Source organism: Coregonus clupeaformis, chromosome 17 (genome assembly GCF_020615455.1).
Source record: "Coregonus clupeaformis isolate EN_2021a chromosome 17, ASM2061545v1, whole genome shotgun sequence".
NCBI classification, from domain to species: domain Eukaryota; kingdom Metazoa; phylum Chordata; class Actinopteri; order Salmoniformes; family Salmonidae; genus Coregonus; species Coregonus clupeaformis.
In genome coordinates this window covers 41,515,619-41,534,129 of record NC_059208.1, presented here as the reverse complement: position 1 = coordinate 41,534,129, position 18,511 = coordinate 41,515,619, and the positions used below count along the sequence as shown (strand labels likewise).

At 44.4% G+C, this 18,511-nt stretch overlaps 1 protein-coding gene across 1 annotated transcript in view; it reads right to left on the bottom strand.

The window, feature by feature from the left end:
- Positions 1-777: 777 nt before the first annotated feature.
- Positions 778-18,511, bottom strand: part of LOC121586417 (glutamate receptor ionotropic, NMDA 2D-like) — a 57,911-nt gene continuing 40,177 nt past the window's right edge. Inside the window, exons 9-12 of the mRNA XM_041903074.2 lie at positions 13,974-14,134; positions 13,339-13,526; positions 5,379-5,611; positions 778-4,302 (exon numbers count right to left, since the gene is read on the bottom strand). Of these exons, the coding sequence (XP_041759008.2) occupies positions 1,267-4,302; positions 5,379-5,611; positions 13,339-13,526; positions 13,974-14,134 (3,618 nt within the window). The 3' untranslated portion in view covers positions 778-1,266. The remainder of the gene's footprint in view (positions 4,303-5,378; positions 5,612-13,338; positions 13,527-13,973; positions 14,135-18,511) is intronic.

Genomic DNA, 18,511 nt, shown 5'->3' with positions numbered 1-18,511 from the left:
TCCGCTACTCAACTTCCTGTTGCTAATGCTAAAGGTTGGTGGAAAACTGGCTGATTTGAAAGTACATCTGACTGTGCAGGTATCAGCTTTACTGTCAAATTACTATGAATAATCTAGCTCTTGATTACGGATTTACAAACACATCTCTGGTAGCATCCTTTAGGCACCTATCATGTTGACATCATTACTGGGACACAGAGAATGAATTCTGACCACCTGTGTGGCCACATGTCCGACAATTCCATCTAGCATATACACAATGGTTTTGTACATAGTCGGCCCCCTCGCCCCCGCCCCGCCAAAATGCTACAATCTTAAAGTGTCTTTATAGTTGCAGCAGACTAGGTCAAGGCTACATTCTGTTTTATGGGGGGGTGGGGGGTGGGGGGATGCTGCCAATGACGTCAGGTAGTTGAAAACATTTTGCGTGTACCCAATATAGTACAGCACAGTGCTTACATTTTGTCATAATGAATACATTTGTCTCAATTTATAATAACACTATAGTAAAATAACCTTTTAAAATATAAAATGCATGAACTGTTGGTCTGCAGGTAATGTATTGCTCAAGAGGGACATGAATGGGGGAGTACCTATGGTATAAATGAAACAGCATTATATGTAAGCTCCACTGAAGTTTGGCACAGTATAAGATCAGTCACAGTCGACTTACCCTGTTGTCAAGAATACAAACACGGTAAAACACAGACACACAGAATATCAAATATGAGTTTGAGAGGTGAGTGGGGAAACAGAGGGGGCTAGCTACTATTCTATTCTCCCTAAACGTGAAACATAGAACATACACAACTATGACCTCAGATTTCACAGGTCTGTGAGGTGTAAACAGTTTGGTAAAGGAACGTTGGAGGTTAATGTTTAGGGATGTAAGTCAAATGTTTCTGCATTGGAGCCCTCAGTAGGGAGGCCTATGAATGAGTACCTGAGCCCTCATGAGAAAATATAATTGAACAATAATAACCACTTCACTTCAAGATCCAAAGACACGCCCTGTCAGTAGGACGGACCCATTTCTGAGATCCCACTTCTAAAACCAATTTCAGTTTACCAACAACACATGTAGTCTTACAGATACTCTGACCAGAATGAAGAGAGTCCCAGTAAACATGACATTGCTGTGCACTCCCTCTGACTGGACAATGGGGGTTGTGCAAGAGTTACAGGACTGCAGTTGCCGCACAGTCATGACCCAAGGTTTCTGAATAGGTCAGCGGTTCCTATCCAGGTAGGTGTCTTTGATTCACCTCACACCTCGCTCTCCACACTGGAGAAGTGTGCGGACCCCCTCCGTGAGCAGAGGCTCTTGGCCTTTAGGGGCAGGTGAGGTGACTGTAACCTTTGGGGCTTGGGCACTGAGCGCAGTCTCTGGTACAGGAGTTTGGCACTAGCAGAAGCCATAGAAGACGGCTGGGGGGCACCTGGGGTGGAGGATACTACAGAGGGAGATGAGACTGAAGAGGAGGAGTTCGGAGGAGGGATGTGGATGGGATGGGATGAGGAGGGAGGGGCAGGAAGGGCTGGGAGTGTTGGTGGAGGGAGGGAGGGGATGAGGGCCTGCGATGTAGAAGGCTGTCGAATGCGGTCCGTCCTTTGGATGCTGAGGTTGGACTGGCTTCCCGATTTGGGTTGATTCTGGGTCCTGTTGGGTTTGGAGGAATGCCGTTTGGAATTGGCGCTGCTCACAAAGCTTTGACAGTGTAGAAATAGTTCTTCCTGGCTACGAGAGCTCACCCTGGCCCATTTAGAGTGAGCGTGTTGATGTTCGAGGGCAGATTGGCAGTTGCAAGCCACAAAACCTTGCCCTTTGACCTTGACCTTCCGTTTCTCTTTCTTCTCCTCCTTCACGGGAAGCTTGTCCACGGACCAGTATCTTCGAGGAGCTGGTGTGGTCAATGGAGGCGGAGGCCACTGTGTACCACCTATCCTCCCTGAACCCCAGGTTCCACCTGATCCACAGCCACCTTCCCCGGCTCCCCCGGCTCCGCCCCATCCCTCCCCACGCCCCAATAACGAGTCATCCCTACTGTTTATGCTGCCTGCTTTTTCTCTGGCGGGATAAGTGCCGAAAAACCAACCTCCCCCTCCTATTCCCCCAACCGCTCTACCCTCATGACCCTCCCAGTACCTTTCGAACTTTCCAAATTCTCCCGAGGAGCCGTCGTTGTCTGAATAGATGCCCACCATCTTATCACTTTCCCTTTCGGACTCTGATGCAGTCCTTCTTCTTCTTTCGTGTCTCTTCTCTTGCTCCACTTTTCTCCTTTCCTTTTCATCCTCATCTTCGGAATCCCACTCATGAAACGACAGACCTTCTTTGGAGTGAACCTCCACTCTCTCATTCCTGCCCAAAAGGGGGCACGTCTCCCCTTCTTTCCCTAGGGCCTCTCTATCTGAACCCTTACTCCTGCGTCTGGATGAGAGAGGGATCAGTGGTAGAAATGCAGATGAAGGAGTCTCTGACGATGGGTTTCCCGCTCCCCAGAATTTGACAGCGGTTGAGGGTTTACTGGAGCTCTGGTACTGCTTGCTGGAACTGGAAGGCCTACCTGCATGCCTGTGGCGAGAGTAAGGACTTCTGTGCCTTTCCTTCCCTCTAGTGTCCTCTCCATCATCTCTTTCCTTATCCTCTCTCTCTCTCCTCTCTTCATCCCGTGGAATATCCCATCCGTAACTTCTGATAGAACTTTCACTCTTTTTCCGCATAGAGTCACGCCTCAGAGCAGGGTAGGAGGAGTAGGCCTCTTGCGTTATCGCTTTGAGCTGCCCTCTCTTCTCACCATCTCCCTCCTCGTGCTCTGATCGCTTGCCCTGATCTCTTCTCTTCAACTTCTCCTCTTTCTTCCTCTTCTTTTTCACTTTATGCCGCTTGCGCTCCCGCTCTCTCTCCTTTTCCTCTCTCTTTTTTTTCTTCCGGCCTTTCTTCCTTCTCTTTCTCTCCCTTTCTCTCTCTTTGTGATGCCGTTTCTCCTCCTTCCCCTCAGCCCTGGTTCCTGTTCCTCTGCGTCTTTCTCTCTCGCCCCAGGAGGTCCACCACTCCTGCAGCTGGGCTAGCTGGCTCCCAGCCCTCTCTCTCTCATACTGTAGACAAGGCTTGCGGGGTGGGACAGGCGGAGGGGGTGGACTGCAAGGCAGTGAGCGAGAGGACATGCGTCGGGATTTGCCCTTTCTCCGTCCTAGCAGGAGGCTAGACTCCTCCGTCAGCTCATCAGTGTCATAGACGTCCTCGACATCCCTACTGCCAGCCCTGTACTTAAAACTTTGTGACGATGTGTATGAGGTGGTGGAGGATGTGGGTGAGTTGGAGCGTGAGAGGGAGATGGAGGATGAGGACGAGGATGAACTGGATGAGGTGGAGGAGCAGGAGCTGGAGGTGTAGAGGGCGGAGTGAGAGGGAGTGGTAGGGGTAGTGTGGGCAGGGGACGAGACAGGAACAGGCAATGGGAGTGGGGGAGGGTGACGGCCTCGTCTGCCACCTCCATCCCTTGCGCCGTACCGCCCTCCCCCTCTTCTCCCCAAGGGGAGGATGTTTTCATACAGAGGCCCCCCGGAGCCCTTTCTTTTCGGGAGGCTGCCTCTTCTCCAAAATGGCGGCCGATGTGGGGATGAGGGGAGCAGTAGAGGGGGCTTGGACATTAAGTGCCCAGGGGGCGGTCCTTTAGAAGGTAGCCGTGGCATTCCTGAGGACTTTGTCCCCCTCTGGTTCATTTTGGGGGTTTGGGAGCCACCTGTTTGTGGGTCAGCATTTGCCCCTAAGCCCTCTGGATCGATCGGGCCATAGTATCGCTTGTATTCATCTAGGCCCCCGTCCCCTCCACTGGCTCCCCCAGCCCAATGAGGGGGCAAGCCCTGTTGAAACTGTGCCATGTCTGGGATCCCACCACTGCCACCAATAGGTTTGTCCATGCTGGGCTTGGGACGGTTCCAGCGGTCTACAACAGCCAATCTGCGGTCATGGCGAGGCAGAAAAGTGGAGCACGGCATAGGACCCTCCAAAAGGGGACTGTTTGATGGCCCAAGGGCCATTGCAGAGTGCCCAGTAGTTGGAGGAGATGCACCAGGAAGCATGCTGTATGCTTGTTGTTGCTGCTGCTGCTGCTGCTGCTGGTGATGATGCATCTGCTGCTGCTGCACCATGACAAGAGTAGTGTTACAGGTTACAGCTGCTGAGATGTGGGATTGGGGTGGAGGTGGCATTGTGGGAACACTCTGATATAGGGGAAGTGTGTTTTTGAGGCCTCCAGAGATGGTCTCATCTTCAAACCTGCAGCAACTGTACATACCCTGGGTAGAGATAGAAGGGAAAGCTAATTAGGATACAGCTAGCAAACTACACATCCCAGTATCCCTAGATGGGAATACTGATACTGAAAGTCGCTTAAAAACTCATGAGTCTCGTAAAGTCTCGTAAAAATAGGTTACATATGTTGTGGTAGAAATGTAGCAGAAATGTGTCCCCATAGAGGTCTGCATACACTTACCTCAGTGTCTGCAATTACAGTGCACTCAAGCTTCAGTTCAAAGGATCTTTTTAAACTACCACCTAGTGTGCTGCGTACTCTGGAGCTCCCACTGCACTGCTCAAACAGTAAGTCAGAACTGACTCTTTTAAAAATTATAATCTCCCCTCTAGCATAGAATGTGACGTGCCATGAATATTGTGGATGCCGCTCTATGCAATCTCTCTCTACTCTGTACTCTGGGAAAGGAGGCAACTGACCACAAAATTCTAATGAGGGCAGAAGATGAACTTATGACAGGTCTAATACAGGTCATTTACTGCCTTAAAAGACTGCTAGGCTACAATTATCGGTTAAGTGTGTTGAATGGCGGGGCCATGGAAATCATAACAGCTTTATCACCTTTACTTGAAGGTGATTCATTCAATACCAATACGTCTTAATGAAAAACAAGAGTCATCCCACTAAATCTGAATTATCGGGAGGACACAAATCTGATGGACATGAATCAACATAGTCCGTTGAGCACATGAATCAACATTCTTTGAAATTGAAAGCGGGAGTCACAGTCGGACATATCCCGGGAACATCAGCGTAGAACGCAGCAGTAAGAAAACACTTGACTTTACACAATGTCACCTGAACTTGGAGAAAATTAGGCTCCATTTTGACTTGGTCACCTTTAAACAAGGTCACCGCATACTTGAATTAATTGAAGTAATACAGCCTATTTTGATAGAAGGACCTACCTTTTGAACAGTACTGCCTAAACATGTGATGTATTGATGCACCAAGCCCTTTCCCTTTCACCATCACCAGGGGGCATCACTACCACCACCACCACTACCACCACCAGGGGGCATCACTACCACCACTACCACCACTCAGTCAGTAACTCACCCTGCTGAGGGCCAAAAGGAAGTCCATGCCACCGGAGCCGCCCAGGCAGTGCCTGATCTTCCAGTACACCAGGTGCTCCCAGGCGAACACCAGCAGACTGAGCCCCATGGCCACCAGCAGCATGTAGAAGACCCCCGCCATGTTGTCAATGTCCAGCTTGGAGCTCATCACCTCAATCTTGTCGTTGTGACAGATCCCCGAAAGCCACAGGCGCTCGAGCATGTCGATCTCGTCTGGCGTTGGGAGAAGAGGGGACGGGAGGGAAATAAAAAACGACAAGAAGGGATTATCAGCCTTTGTTATGGGACATGCAGTGTTGTTTACCTTAAGGGGGAAGCTGGGAAGGTAATAGTTGAGAGGTAAGGAGGAGGGGTGAATGTGTGTCTGGCTCAGAGCTGTTGTACGATGGCAAAAAGAACGCTGAACATTTTGAAAATAGTGTGGGGGGGAGCAGGAATGTGAGAGAGTGAGCCTGTGTGTGTGTGTGAGAGAGAGAAAGAGAGAGAGAGGGGGAGAGGAGGAGAGCGGGAGAGAGAGAGAGAAGCTGCACAGCTTTGATGGAGGTCTGAAATGGCCTGGATACAGAGTCTCCTGTGCTAAGAGTGACCCTGACAGATGAAAGGTAGAGGGCACTAATAGGACTCCCGACACTACCCATTAGTTCCATATATCTAAAACAACTGTTACATTGTGAAGGGAAAATGGAGGAAAACCCAGAGTTTGTGCTCAGCGGAGAACAGACAACATGTATTGAGATGACAGCCACGTCTGACGGCTAAAGCCCCCTGCATTGCAAGAGTAGCTTCTTAAAGGATGTTTTAAAATCCCTGGTCATCAGAGTTATAACAGTGAAACATTAAACTATATTAACCTTAAGTTAACTGCCCCCTGTGTTGGAAATCCCATTGTAAAGCCCAAACTACATGGATTAGAAAAACAGGAATTAACCATGTTGACTGGAATGTCATAATCCACTCCAATAAAACTCAATAAAAAAAGGAATCTACCTAACAAAAACATTGGATATACTCGGAATACATATCCCAAAGGAAATAAATGATCTCACTTCAATACATTTTAATAGAAAGTTAGCAAAAATAGATAAGATCTTACTACCATGGAAAGGTAAATACCTGTCAATTTGTGGAAAAATCACCCTGATTAACTCTTTAGTATTATCCCAGTTTACCTATTTGCTTATGGTCTTGCCTACGCCTAGCGAACAGTTTTTAAAATTATATGAGAAAAAAATATTCAATTTTATTTGGAACGGCAAACCAGACAAAATTAAAAGGGCCTATTTATATAATGAATATGAATTCGGAGGACAGAAATTATTAAATATTAAAGCATTAGACCTATCACTAAAAGCTTCAGTCATACAAAAGTTATACTTAAATCTGAAATTGGTTCTAATAATAATATGCCATTTAGCAGACGCTTTTATCCAAAGCGACTTACAGTCATGCGTGCATAATATATATATGTTTTTTGTGTATGGGTGGTCCATGGGGATCGAACCCACTACCTTGGCGTTACAAGCGCCGTGCTCTACCAGCTGAGCTACAGAGGACCACAATTCTCAAGCAAATTAGTAAGATTGTCTCACCCAATGTTCAAGAATGGCCTTTTCCCCTTTATTCAGATTACAACAACTCATTTTCAGTTATTTGAAAAGGAAATCATCTCCCAAATATCACTATTTCTAAAACAAGCCATAGAAAGTTGGTTGCAATTTCAATTTAATCCTCCAGAAACGACAGAACAAATAATGCAACAAATATTGTGGTTAAATTCAAATATACTAATTGACAAAAAACCTTTATTTTTTGACAGAATGTTTAAAAAAGGTATAATCATCGTAAATGATATCATCGGTAGGACTGGTGGAGCTAACAAAAACATATGGAAATGTCTGCTCTACCCAAAATTACAACCAAATAATTGCAGCCTTACCGCAAAAGTGGAAGAGGAAAGTGGAAGGGGGAGAAAGTACGGAACTTGTCTGTCGGCATTTACATTACATTACATTACATTACATTTACGTCATTTAGCAGACGCTCTTATCCAGAGCGACTTACAAATAGGTGCATTCACCCTATAGCCAGTGGGATAACCACTTTACAATATTTTTTTTTTGTATATATTTTTTAATATATATTTTTTTATATTTTTTTTAAAATATATATATATATATATATTTTTAGGGGGGTAGAAGGATTACTTTATCCTATCCCAGGTATTCCTTAAAGAGGTGGGGTTTCAAATGTCTCCGGAAGGTGGTGAGTGACTCCGCTGTCCTGGCGTCGGCCTTGCATTAAAGAACATAATTGGTTAAGGAAAACTGTGATAAATAAAAAAGTATATCAGTTTCACTTAAGGACCAAAGGATTGACAGCCGTCCCATATAGATTGCAAAATAGTTGGGAAGAGATTTTTGACGTAGCGATCCCATGGCATAGTGTTTATGAACTGACACGCAAAACTACACCGGATTCAAAAATTTGAATCTTTCAATTTAAATTATTATATCAAATTCTTGCTACCAATAGAATGTTATTTATATGGGGGATACAATCTTCCCAGCTCTGCAGATTTTGCTGTGAAGAGACAGAATCATTAGATCATTTGTTTTGGTTCTGTCCATTTGTAGCTTGTTTTTGGACACAGGTCCAGGAATGGCTAAAGGATTACAATATTTACCTGGAGCTAACCTTGCAGATAGCATTACTGGGTGATCTGAAAAGTCATAGTCAATCGATCAACAATATAATAATACTTTTAGCAAAAATGTTTATTTTTAATTCACAATCTGTAGAAGCAATTAGAATAGAAAGGTTCAGAACTTTTGTAAAACATCACAGTACGGTTGAAATATATATGGCAAATAGAAATCCTATATGGATGGTGTTAAGAGATAGATGGGAGGTATTGAATGGAGTTGAAGGATGGGACTAATTACAAATAACAACAAATAATAACAAGATAACTAATAATGTAAGCATACTGTGTCCATAATACGTATATAGGTTGTATGTTGGGAGCTTTTGGAAAAGAGCACAGTTAGAAAGACATGGCATATAGAAGCAAACCGGATGGACATCATGAAAATGATCGGAGAGGTTGAGAGTAGAAGAAGTTCAGGAGCAAAAACAAATAAAATAGAATTATTGTAAAATTGACTGTGTCCATAAGGTGTAGATAGTAAGTATAGACCGGAAGTAGAGGCCTGGGCATTGTTGTTCACTAATTTACCCCAAGTAGGGAAAGGATGGCGGGGTTGAAAAGTAATAAAGGGGAGTATATATATAAAAAACATGGGGGATTGGAAGTGATGCAGACAATTACATTGATATAAGTTACAATCTATCTGCAATATTAAGCTGATCTACCCCCCCAAAAAATAAAAATAAAAATAAATAAAAATAAACATTATTCCAAGAATGTGTAGCTAAGAATTCACAGTCAGAGTTAAAGTGATCTCTCTGATTATATTTTTACATTTACATTTGAGTCATTTAGCAGATCCTCTTATCCAGAGTGATTTACAGTTATTGCGTTCATCTTAAAATACAGTGGGGCAAAAAAGTATTTAGTCAGCCACCAATTGTGCAAGTTCTCCCACTTAAAAAGATAAGAGAGGCCTGTAATTTTCATCATAGGTACACGTCAACTATGACAGACAAAATGAGAAAAAAAAATCCAGAAAATCACATTGTAGGATTTTTAATGAATTTATTTGCAAATTATGGTGGAAAATAAGTATTTGGTCAATAACAAAAGTTTCTCAATACTTTGTTATATACCCTTTCTTGGCAATGACACAGGTCAAACGTTTTCTGTAAGTCTTCACAAGGTTTTCACACACTGTTGCTGGTATTTTGGCCCATTCCTCCATGCAGATCTCCTCTAGAGCAGTGATGTTTTGGGGCTGTCGCTGGGCAACACAGACTTTCAACTCCCTCCAAAGATTTTCTATGGGGTTGAGATCTGGAGACTGGCTAGGCCACTCCAGGACCTTGAAATGCTTCTTACGAAGCCACTCCTTCGTTGCCCGGGCGGTGTGTTTGGGATCATTGTCATGCTGAAAGACCCAGCCATGTTTCATCTTCAATGCCCTTGCTGATGGAAGGAGGTTTTCACTCAAAATCTCACGATACATGGCCCCATTCATTCTTTCCTTTACACGGATCAGTCGTCCTGGTCCCTTTGCAGAAAAACAGCCCCAAAGCATGATGTTTCCACCCCCATGCTTCACAGTAGGTATGGTGTTCTTTGGATGCAACTCAGCATTCTTTGTCCTCCAAACACGACGAGTTGAGTTTTTACCAAAAAGTTATATTTTGGTTTCATCTGACCATATGACATTCTCCCAATCCTCTTCTGGATCATCCAAATGCACTCTAGCAAACTTCAGACGGGCCTGGACATGTACTGGCTTAAGCAGGGGGACACGTCTGGCACTGCAGGATTTGAGTCCCTGGCGGCGTAGTGTGTTACTGATGGTAGGCTTTGTTACTTTGGTCCCAGCTCTCTGCAGGTCATTCACTAGGTCCCCCCGTGTGGTTCTGGGATTTTTGCTCACCATTGCTCCCACAGTTGATTTCTTCAAACCAAGCTGCTTACCTATTGCAGATTCAGTCTTCCCAGCCTGGTGCAGGTCTACAATTTTGTTTCTGGTGTCCTTTGACAGCTCTTTGGTCTTGGCCATAGTGGAGTTTGGAGTGTGACTGTTTGAGGTTGTGGACAGGTGTCTTTTATACTGATAACAAGTTCAAACAGGTGCCATTAATACAGGTAACGAGTGGAGGACAGAGGAGCCTCTTAAATAAGAAGTTACCTGTCTGTGAGAGCCAGAAATCTTGCTTGTTTGTAGGTGACCAAATACTTATATTCCACCATAATTTGCAAATAAATTCATTAAAAATCCTACAATGTGATTTTCTGGATTTTTATTTTCCAATTTGTCTGTCATAGTTGACGTGTACCTATGATGAAAATTACAGGCCTCTCTCATCTTTTTAAGTGGGAGAACTTGCACAATTGGTGGCTGACTAAATATTTTTTTTCCCCACTGTAGCTAGGTGGGACAACCACATACACTATCTCAGTCATAGTAAGAACATTTTTCCTCAATAAAGTATCTATCAGCAAAGTCAGTGCTAGTAGGGGGAAAAAGTCAAGTGCGAGTGTTAGATCACGAACTTCACTATACTTCACTGCCAATTGTGTTTTTAACAATGGATGCTAATTTGCATGATCATAAACTGTGACAGACTCCTAATCTCATTCATCATATTTCAATAAGCACCTCCGTCCCCGCTCTCTTGCACATTCCATCCTTAATCATGACAGCAGCCAAACCCAGGGCTTCATAAAGCTGCTTTGACATCTTTACAAAGACTGCTCAACTGAGACAGAGCTACAACATCCTCGGCACTATCGAAGGAATAACACCACCCTTTAATCACAGAACCAGAGCAAATGAGTGACAGGAAAAAATATGTATTATGAAGAAAAAGTCCCAATTGTAACATTAGCAATACAAAGTATGACACAGTACTTGAGAATACATGTATGGAATCTTTAAGATCTTTTATGATGTAAGGATTAGTGAAACATTCTGGGGTGGTTGCACAGACCCAGATTAAACCTAAAGTACTCATGGACTAAAAGGCATGTTAAATAGAGAATCACCATTGAAGTCCATGTTAAGGCTTAATCTGGGTCAAAACCACCCCTAATAAAACCAACATTCAACATGAATTTACTGTCTTACAGTATGGTAAGCCTCCTGTAAAACAGAGTATGTAGGACTACTCTAAGACATACAGGTAACTGCAGTGCTAGAGGCGTCATTACAGACCCGGGTTCGATCCTGGGCTGTATCACAACCGGCCGTGATTGGGAGTCCCATAGGGCGGCGCACAATTGGCCCAGCGTTGTCCGGTTTAGGGGAGGGTTTGACCTGGGTAGGCCGTCATTGTAAATAATAATTTGTTCTTAACTGACTTGCCTAGTTAAATAAAGGTTAATTATATAAAAAATCAATAAAATAAAAAGTTAATGAGGGATACAAAGTCTATTGAAAGCAGGTGCTTCCACACAGGTGTGGTTCCTGAGTTAATTAAGCAATTAACATCCCATCATGCTTAGGGTCATGCATACAAATGCTGGGCAGACCATTATTTTCGCCAATATTTTGGCTACCATGACTATGCCCCCATAGGATGATAATGCACCCATCCACAGGGCACGAGTGGTCACTGAATGGTTTGATGAGCATGAAAACGATGTAAACCATATGCCATGGCCGTCTCAGACCAGATCTCAACCATTGAACACTTATGGGAGATTCTGGCGCGGCGCCTGAGACAGTGTTTTCCACCACCATGATTTTTTATGGAATATCTACATAGGCATACAGAGGCCCATTATCAGCAACCATCAGTCCTGTGTTCCAATGGCACGTTGTGTTTGCTAATCCAAGTTTATCATTTTAAAAGGCTAATTGATCATTAGAAAACCCTTTGCAATTATGTTAGCACAGCTGAAAACTGTTGTGCTGATTAAAGAAGCAATAAAACTGGCCTTCTTGAGACAAATTTAGTTCCTGGAGCATCAGCAATTGTGGGTTCGATTACAGGCTCAAAATGGCCAGAAACAAAGAACTTTCTTCTGAAATGCGTCAGTCTGTTCTTGTTCTGAGAAATGAAGGCTATTCCATGTGAGAAATTGCAACGCTGTGTACTACTCCCTTCACAGAACAGTGCAAACGGTCTCTAACCAGAATAGAAAGAGGAGTGGGAGGCCGTGGTGCACAACTGAGCAAGAGAACAAATACATTAGAGTGTCTAGAAACAGACGCCTCACAGGTCCTCAACTGGCAGCTTCATTAAATAGTACCCACAAAACACCCGTCTCAACGTCAACAGTGAAGAGGCAACTCTGGGATGTTTGAGGTGTTTGGATCACAAAGAAGAACATTTGTGAGACGCAGACCAAATTAAAAGATGCTGGAGGAATGCTTGATGGCATCTGTCAAGCATGGTGGAAGCAATGTGATGGTCTGGGGGTGCTTTGGTGGTGGTAAAGTGGGAGATTTGTACAGGGTAAAAGGGATCTTGAAGAAGGAAGGCTATCACTACATTTTGCAACGCCATGGATGGTGCTTGATTGGAGCCAATTTCCTCCTACAACAGGACAATGACCCAAAGCACAGCTCCAAACTATGCAATAACTATTTAGAGAAGAAGCAGTCAGCTGGTATTCTGTCTATAATGGAGTGGCCAGCACAGTCATCGGATCTCAACCCTACTGAGCTGTTGTGGGAGCAACTTGACCGTATGTTACGTAAGAAGTGCCCATCAAGCCAATCCAACTTGTGGGAGGTGCTTCAGGAAGCATGGGGTGACATCTCTTCAGATTACCTCAACAAATTGACGACTAGAATGCCAAAGGTCTGCAAGGCTGTAATTGCTGCAAATGGAGGATTCTTTGACGAAAGCAAAGTTTGAAGGACACAATTATTATTTCAATTAAAAATCATTATTTCTAACCTTGTCAATGACTACATTTCCAATTCATTTTGCTATATTTCCTATTCAAACTCATTTCATGTATGTTTTCATGGAAAACAAGGACATTTCTAAGTGACCCCAAACTTTTGAACAGTAGTGTAGGTCTACTGTAAAATGTACAGTATGTAGGCCTACTGTAAGACATACTATGTAGGTCTACTGTAAAATGTACAGTATGTAGGACAAACTGTAAAACTGTGAATGTGTACAGCATTAAACTGAATTAAGCAGTAGGTACTGCAGGAAACAAAACAAATCTTAGACAGATTGATGCTGCCAGCCTGCCACTAACAAGCCAGCACATTTATAAACTTCTCCTGCCTGTCCCCAACCCCTCTCTCCCCCGTCCCTCTCTCTCCCACTCCTTTCTCTCTCCTCACCGTCTCCCACCAGCTGCAGTAGGGCCAAGTCCACGGGGCGTTTCCAGCGGGTGTTCTTATGCAGGGCGATGCCGTAGCCCGTGGTGGCGAACACCTTGCCCGAGCCAATGGTCATCACCTTACAGCCCTCGTCTTTCCTCGCCATGTAGTTTAGCACAGCCGCATCATAGATGAAGGCATCTAGTTTACTGGAGGGGAGGAAGGGAGGGGAGACAGAGAAGACGAGATGAGGGTGAGATGATAAGTGAGAGTCCGGGTGAGGAATATGCTGCTGGTGGTCAAGTCGTCTTGGGGAAGTGATTAAGTGTCTCTCCTCTGCATGAGGCGCACAATTTGTTATAACTACTCTAATGCTTCCAACATGATAAGTGTATGTTTTATCTAATGTAAGCCAAATTAATCCAGTATTTTGCACTATAAACACCGACAGAGAGACATAAACACACATACAGTACGACAGGACCGCATGGGGAGATAAGTGTTGCTAAGAGGTTGCTATGCTGGGTCATGTTCATTAGGGCACACAACGGAAAGTGTTTCAGTCTGTTTTCTTCCGTTTGGTGCCTAATGAATATGGTCCTGGTTGAATGCAATGAAATGAACGGGATGTCATCTTCACAAACACACAAACTGACCCAGTCTTGAGGTTGTCGATGGCCTCCTCCACTCCCTTCTGGTTGTTGCGGATCATGAAGTTGTGCATGTTGGCGTAGTTGCTGCGGATGTTCTCCTCCGTGCTCCCGTTGGGGACGGTGCCAAATCGGAGCGGGGGGTACTGCTCAGTGGGCTGCTGGAACTGGGGGGATAGAGGAGGAACTAGGGGTTGATGTGGGAATTCAGGGTAAGAGTTGAGTGACAAGAGTACATTACATCGTAAATAATGCATGCATAGTGATCTAAGGAAGTTGGACAGGTGGACAATACCTCAAGCAACATGTCAAAAATCAAAGAACTGCCAAAATGCAAGAACATTTGAAAAGATTGCTGCTAAAATCTCCAACACCAACTCAGCAAGTTGAGCATCTATCTTTTGAGATGTTCTTGTGATTTTTGGCTGCATCTCGATGTGCTGTCCAGTGTCCACCCAACTTCCTTAGATCTCATGTAAAAACTGTTTCTTCTTCTCCCCCCAAAGTGAACAGAATTCCGCTCTCCTTGCATTTTTATTACAGAGTTCTTTAGAAAGGGAGAGAATTGAGAGGAATGAAAGTTAGAGATGGATCAATGCATAAATAAAGATGACATTAGCTGAATATTTTTTCATACCACACAAATGACTGAAATGAGTGGCTACTCTCACTGACAAACTGAAAACAATCTGGTCTTGAATTCAAACAAACAATAGCCCAGGCCAATGAAGCGACACACAGATTGCACAATGTTAGGAGGAAATATATATACAGTATATACACTACATGTCCAAAAAACATCTAATTCCAAAATCATGGGCATTAATATGGAGTTGGTCCCCCCTTTGCTGCTATAACAGCCTCCACTCTTCTGGGAAGGCTTTCCACTAGATATTGGAACATTGCTGCAGGGACTTGCTTCCATTCAGCCACAACAGCATTAGGTCTGGCTCGCAGTCGATGGGGTTGAGGTCAGGGCTCTGTGCAGGCCAGTCAAGTTCTTCCACACCGATCTAGACAAACCATTTCTGTATGGACCTTTCTTTGTGCATGGGGGCATTGTCATGCTGAAACAGTAAAAGGCCCTCCCCAAACTGTTGCCACAAATTTGGAAGCACATAATCGTCTAGAATGTCCCTTCACTGGAACTAAGGGGCCTAGCCCGAACCATGAAAAACAGCCCCAGACCATTATTCGTCCTCCACCAAACTTTACAGTTGGCACTATGCATTGGGGCAGGTAGCGTTCTCCTGGGATCCGCCAAACTCAGATTTGTCAGTCGGACTGCCAGATGGTGAAGTGTGATTCATCACTCCAGAGAAATATGTTTCCACTGCTCCAGAGTCCAATGGCGGCAAGCTTTACACCACTTCAGCCAACGCTTGGCATTGCGCATGGTGATCTTAAGCTTGATCTGCGGCTGCTCGGCCGTGGAAACCCATTTCTTGAAGCTCCCGACGAACAGTTAATGTGCTGACGTTGCTTTCAGAGGCAGTTTGAAACTCGGTAGTGAGTGTTTCAACCGAGGACAGACGATTTTTACGCACTACGCCCTTCAGCACTCAGCGGTCCCCTTCTGTGAGCTTGTGTGGCCTATCACTTCGCGGTTGAGCCATTGTTGCTCCTAGAAGTTTCCACTTCACAATAAGAGCACTTACAGTTGACCGGGGCAGCTCTAGCAGGGCAGAAATTTGACAAACTGACTTGTTAGAAAGGTGGCGTCCTATGACGGTGCTACATTGAAAGTCACTGAGCTCTTCGGTAAGTCCATTCTACAGCCCATGTTTGTCTATGGAGATTGCACACCTGTCAGCAACGGGTATGGCTGAAATAGCCGAATCCACTAATTTGAAGGGGTGGCCACATACTTTTGTATATATAGTGTGTATATCATAGGCTACAGTAGGCTACATTATGCAATTTTTTGGAAAACAGTGCTGCTGTTCGCAAAGAATTGGGAGTTGTTGAGAAAAATGTGTTTCTATTGGTTCTACAGAAAGATTAGAATCTGCAAAAGGCAAACCGACAACCGCAACCAACCATAGAAATATAATCCATAGATGGCAGTTCAATTCTGGACTGGCATCCATTGCTAGTGTACCCATGAGTTTAACAGTCAAATTGCCAGGGTAAGAAGTTACAAAACCCTTCTATGGATTATACAGTGAGGGAAAAAAGTATTTGATCCCCTGCTGATTTTGTACGTTTGCCCACTGACAAAGAAATTATCAGTCTATAATTTTAATGGTAGGTTTATTTGAACAGTGAGAGACAGAATAACAACAACAAAATCCAGAAAAACGCATGTCAAAAATGTTATAAATTGATTAGCATTTTAATTAGGGAAAGAGGTACAGTGGGGAGAACAAGTATTTGATACACTGCCGATTTGCAGGTTTTCCTACTTACAAAGCATGTAGAGGTCTGTAATTTTTATCATAGGTACACTTCAACTGTGAGAGATGGAATCTAAAACAGAAATCCAGAAAATCACATTGTATGATTTTTAAGTAATTAATTTGCATTTTATTGCATGACATAAGTATTTGATACATCAGAAAAGCAGAACTTAATATTTGGTACAGAAACCTTTGTTTGCAATTAGAGAGATCATACGTTTCCTGTAGGTCTTGACCAGGTTTGCACACACTGCAGCAGGGATTTTGGCCCACTCCTCCATACAGACCTTCTCCAGATCCTTCAGGTTTCGGGGCTGTCGCTGGGCAATACGGACTTTCAGCTCCCTCCAAAGATTTTCTATTGGGTTCAGGTCTGGAGACTGGCTAGGCCACTCCAGGACCTTGAGATGCTTCTTACGAAGCCACTCCTTAGTTGCCCTGGCTGTGTGTTTCGGGTCGTTGTCATGCTGGAAGACCCAGCCATGACCCATCTTCAATACTCTTACTGAGGGAAGGAGGTTGTTGGCCAAGATCTCGCGATACATGGCCCCATCCATCCTCCCCTCAATACGGTGCAGTCGTCCTGTCCCCTTTGTAGAAAAGCATCCCCAAAGAATGATGTTTCCACCTTCATGCTTCACGGTTGGGATGGTGTTCTTGGGGTTGTACTCATCCTTCTTCTTCCTCCAAACACGGCGAGTGGAGTTTAGACCAAAAAGCTCAATTTTTGTCTCATCAGACCACATGACCTTCTCCCATTCCTCCTCTGGATCATCCAGATGGTCATTGGCAAACTTCAGACGGGCCTGGACATGCGCTGGCTTGAGCAGGGGGACCTTGCGTGCGCTGCAGGATTTTAATCCATGACGGCGTAGTGTGTTACTAATGGTTTTCTTTGAGACTGTGGTCCCAGCTCTCTTCAGGTCATTGACCAGGTCCTGCCGTGTAGTTCTGGGCTGATCCCTCACCTTCCTCATGATCATTGATGCCCCACGAGGTGAGATCTTGCATGGAGCCCCAGACCGAGGTTGATTGACTGTCATCTTGAACTTCTTCCATTTTCTAATAATTGCGCCAACAGTTGTTGCCTATCACCAAGCTGCTTGCCTATTGTCCTGTAGCCCATCCCAGCCTTGTGCAGGTCTACAATTTTATCCCTGATGTCCTTACACAGCTCTCTGGTCTTAGCCATTGTGGAGAGGTTGGAGTCTGTTTGATTGAGTGTGTGGACAGGTGTCTTTTATACAGGTAACGAGTTCAAACAGGTGCAGTAAATACAGGTAATGAGTGGAGAAGGGGAGGGCTTCTTAAAGAAAAACTAACAGGTCTGTGAGAGCCGGAATTCTTACTGGTTGGTAGGTGATCAAATACTTATGTCATGCAATAAAATGCAAATGAATTACTTAAAAATCATACAATGTGATTTTCTGGATTTTTGTTTTAGATTCCGTCTCTCACAGTTGAAGTGTACCTAATGATAAAAAAAATTACAGACCTCTACATGCTTTGTAAGTAGGAAAACCTGCAAAATCGGCAGTGTATCAAATACTTGTTCTCCCCACTGTATTTGACCCCCTCTCAATCAGAAAGATTTCTGGCTCCCAGGTGTCTTTTATACAGGTAACGAGCTGAGATTAGAAGCACACTCTTAAAGGGAGTGCTCCTAATCTAAGCTTGTTACCTGTATAAAAGACACCTGTCCACAGAAGCAATCAATCAATCAGATTCCAAACTCTCCACCATGGCCAAGACCAAAGAGCTCTCCAAGGATGTCAGGGACAAGATTGCAGACCTACACAAGGCTGGAATGGGCTACAAGACCATCGCCAAGCAGCTTGGTGAGAAGGTGACAACACTTGGTGCGATTATTCGCAAATGGAAGAAACACAAAAGAACTGTCAATCTCCCTCAACCTGGGGCTCCATGCAAGATCTCACCTCGTGGAGTTGCAATGATCATGAGAACTTTGAGGAATCAGCCCAGAACTACACGGGAGGATCTTGTCAATGATCTCAAGGCAGCTGGGACCATAGTCACCAATAAAACCATTGGTAACACACTACGCCGTATAGGACTGAAATCCTGCAGCGCCCGCAAGGTCCACCTGCTCAAGAAAGCACATATACAGGGCCGTCTGAAGTTTGC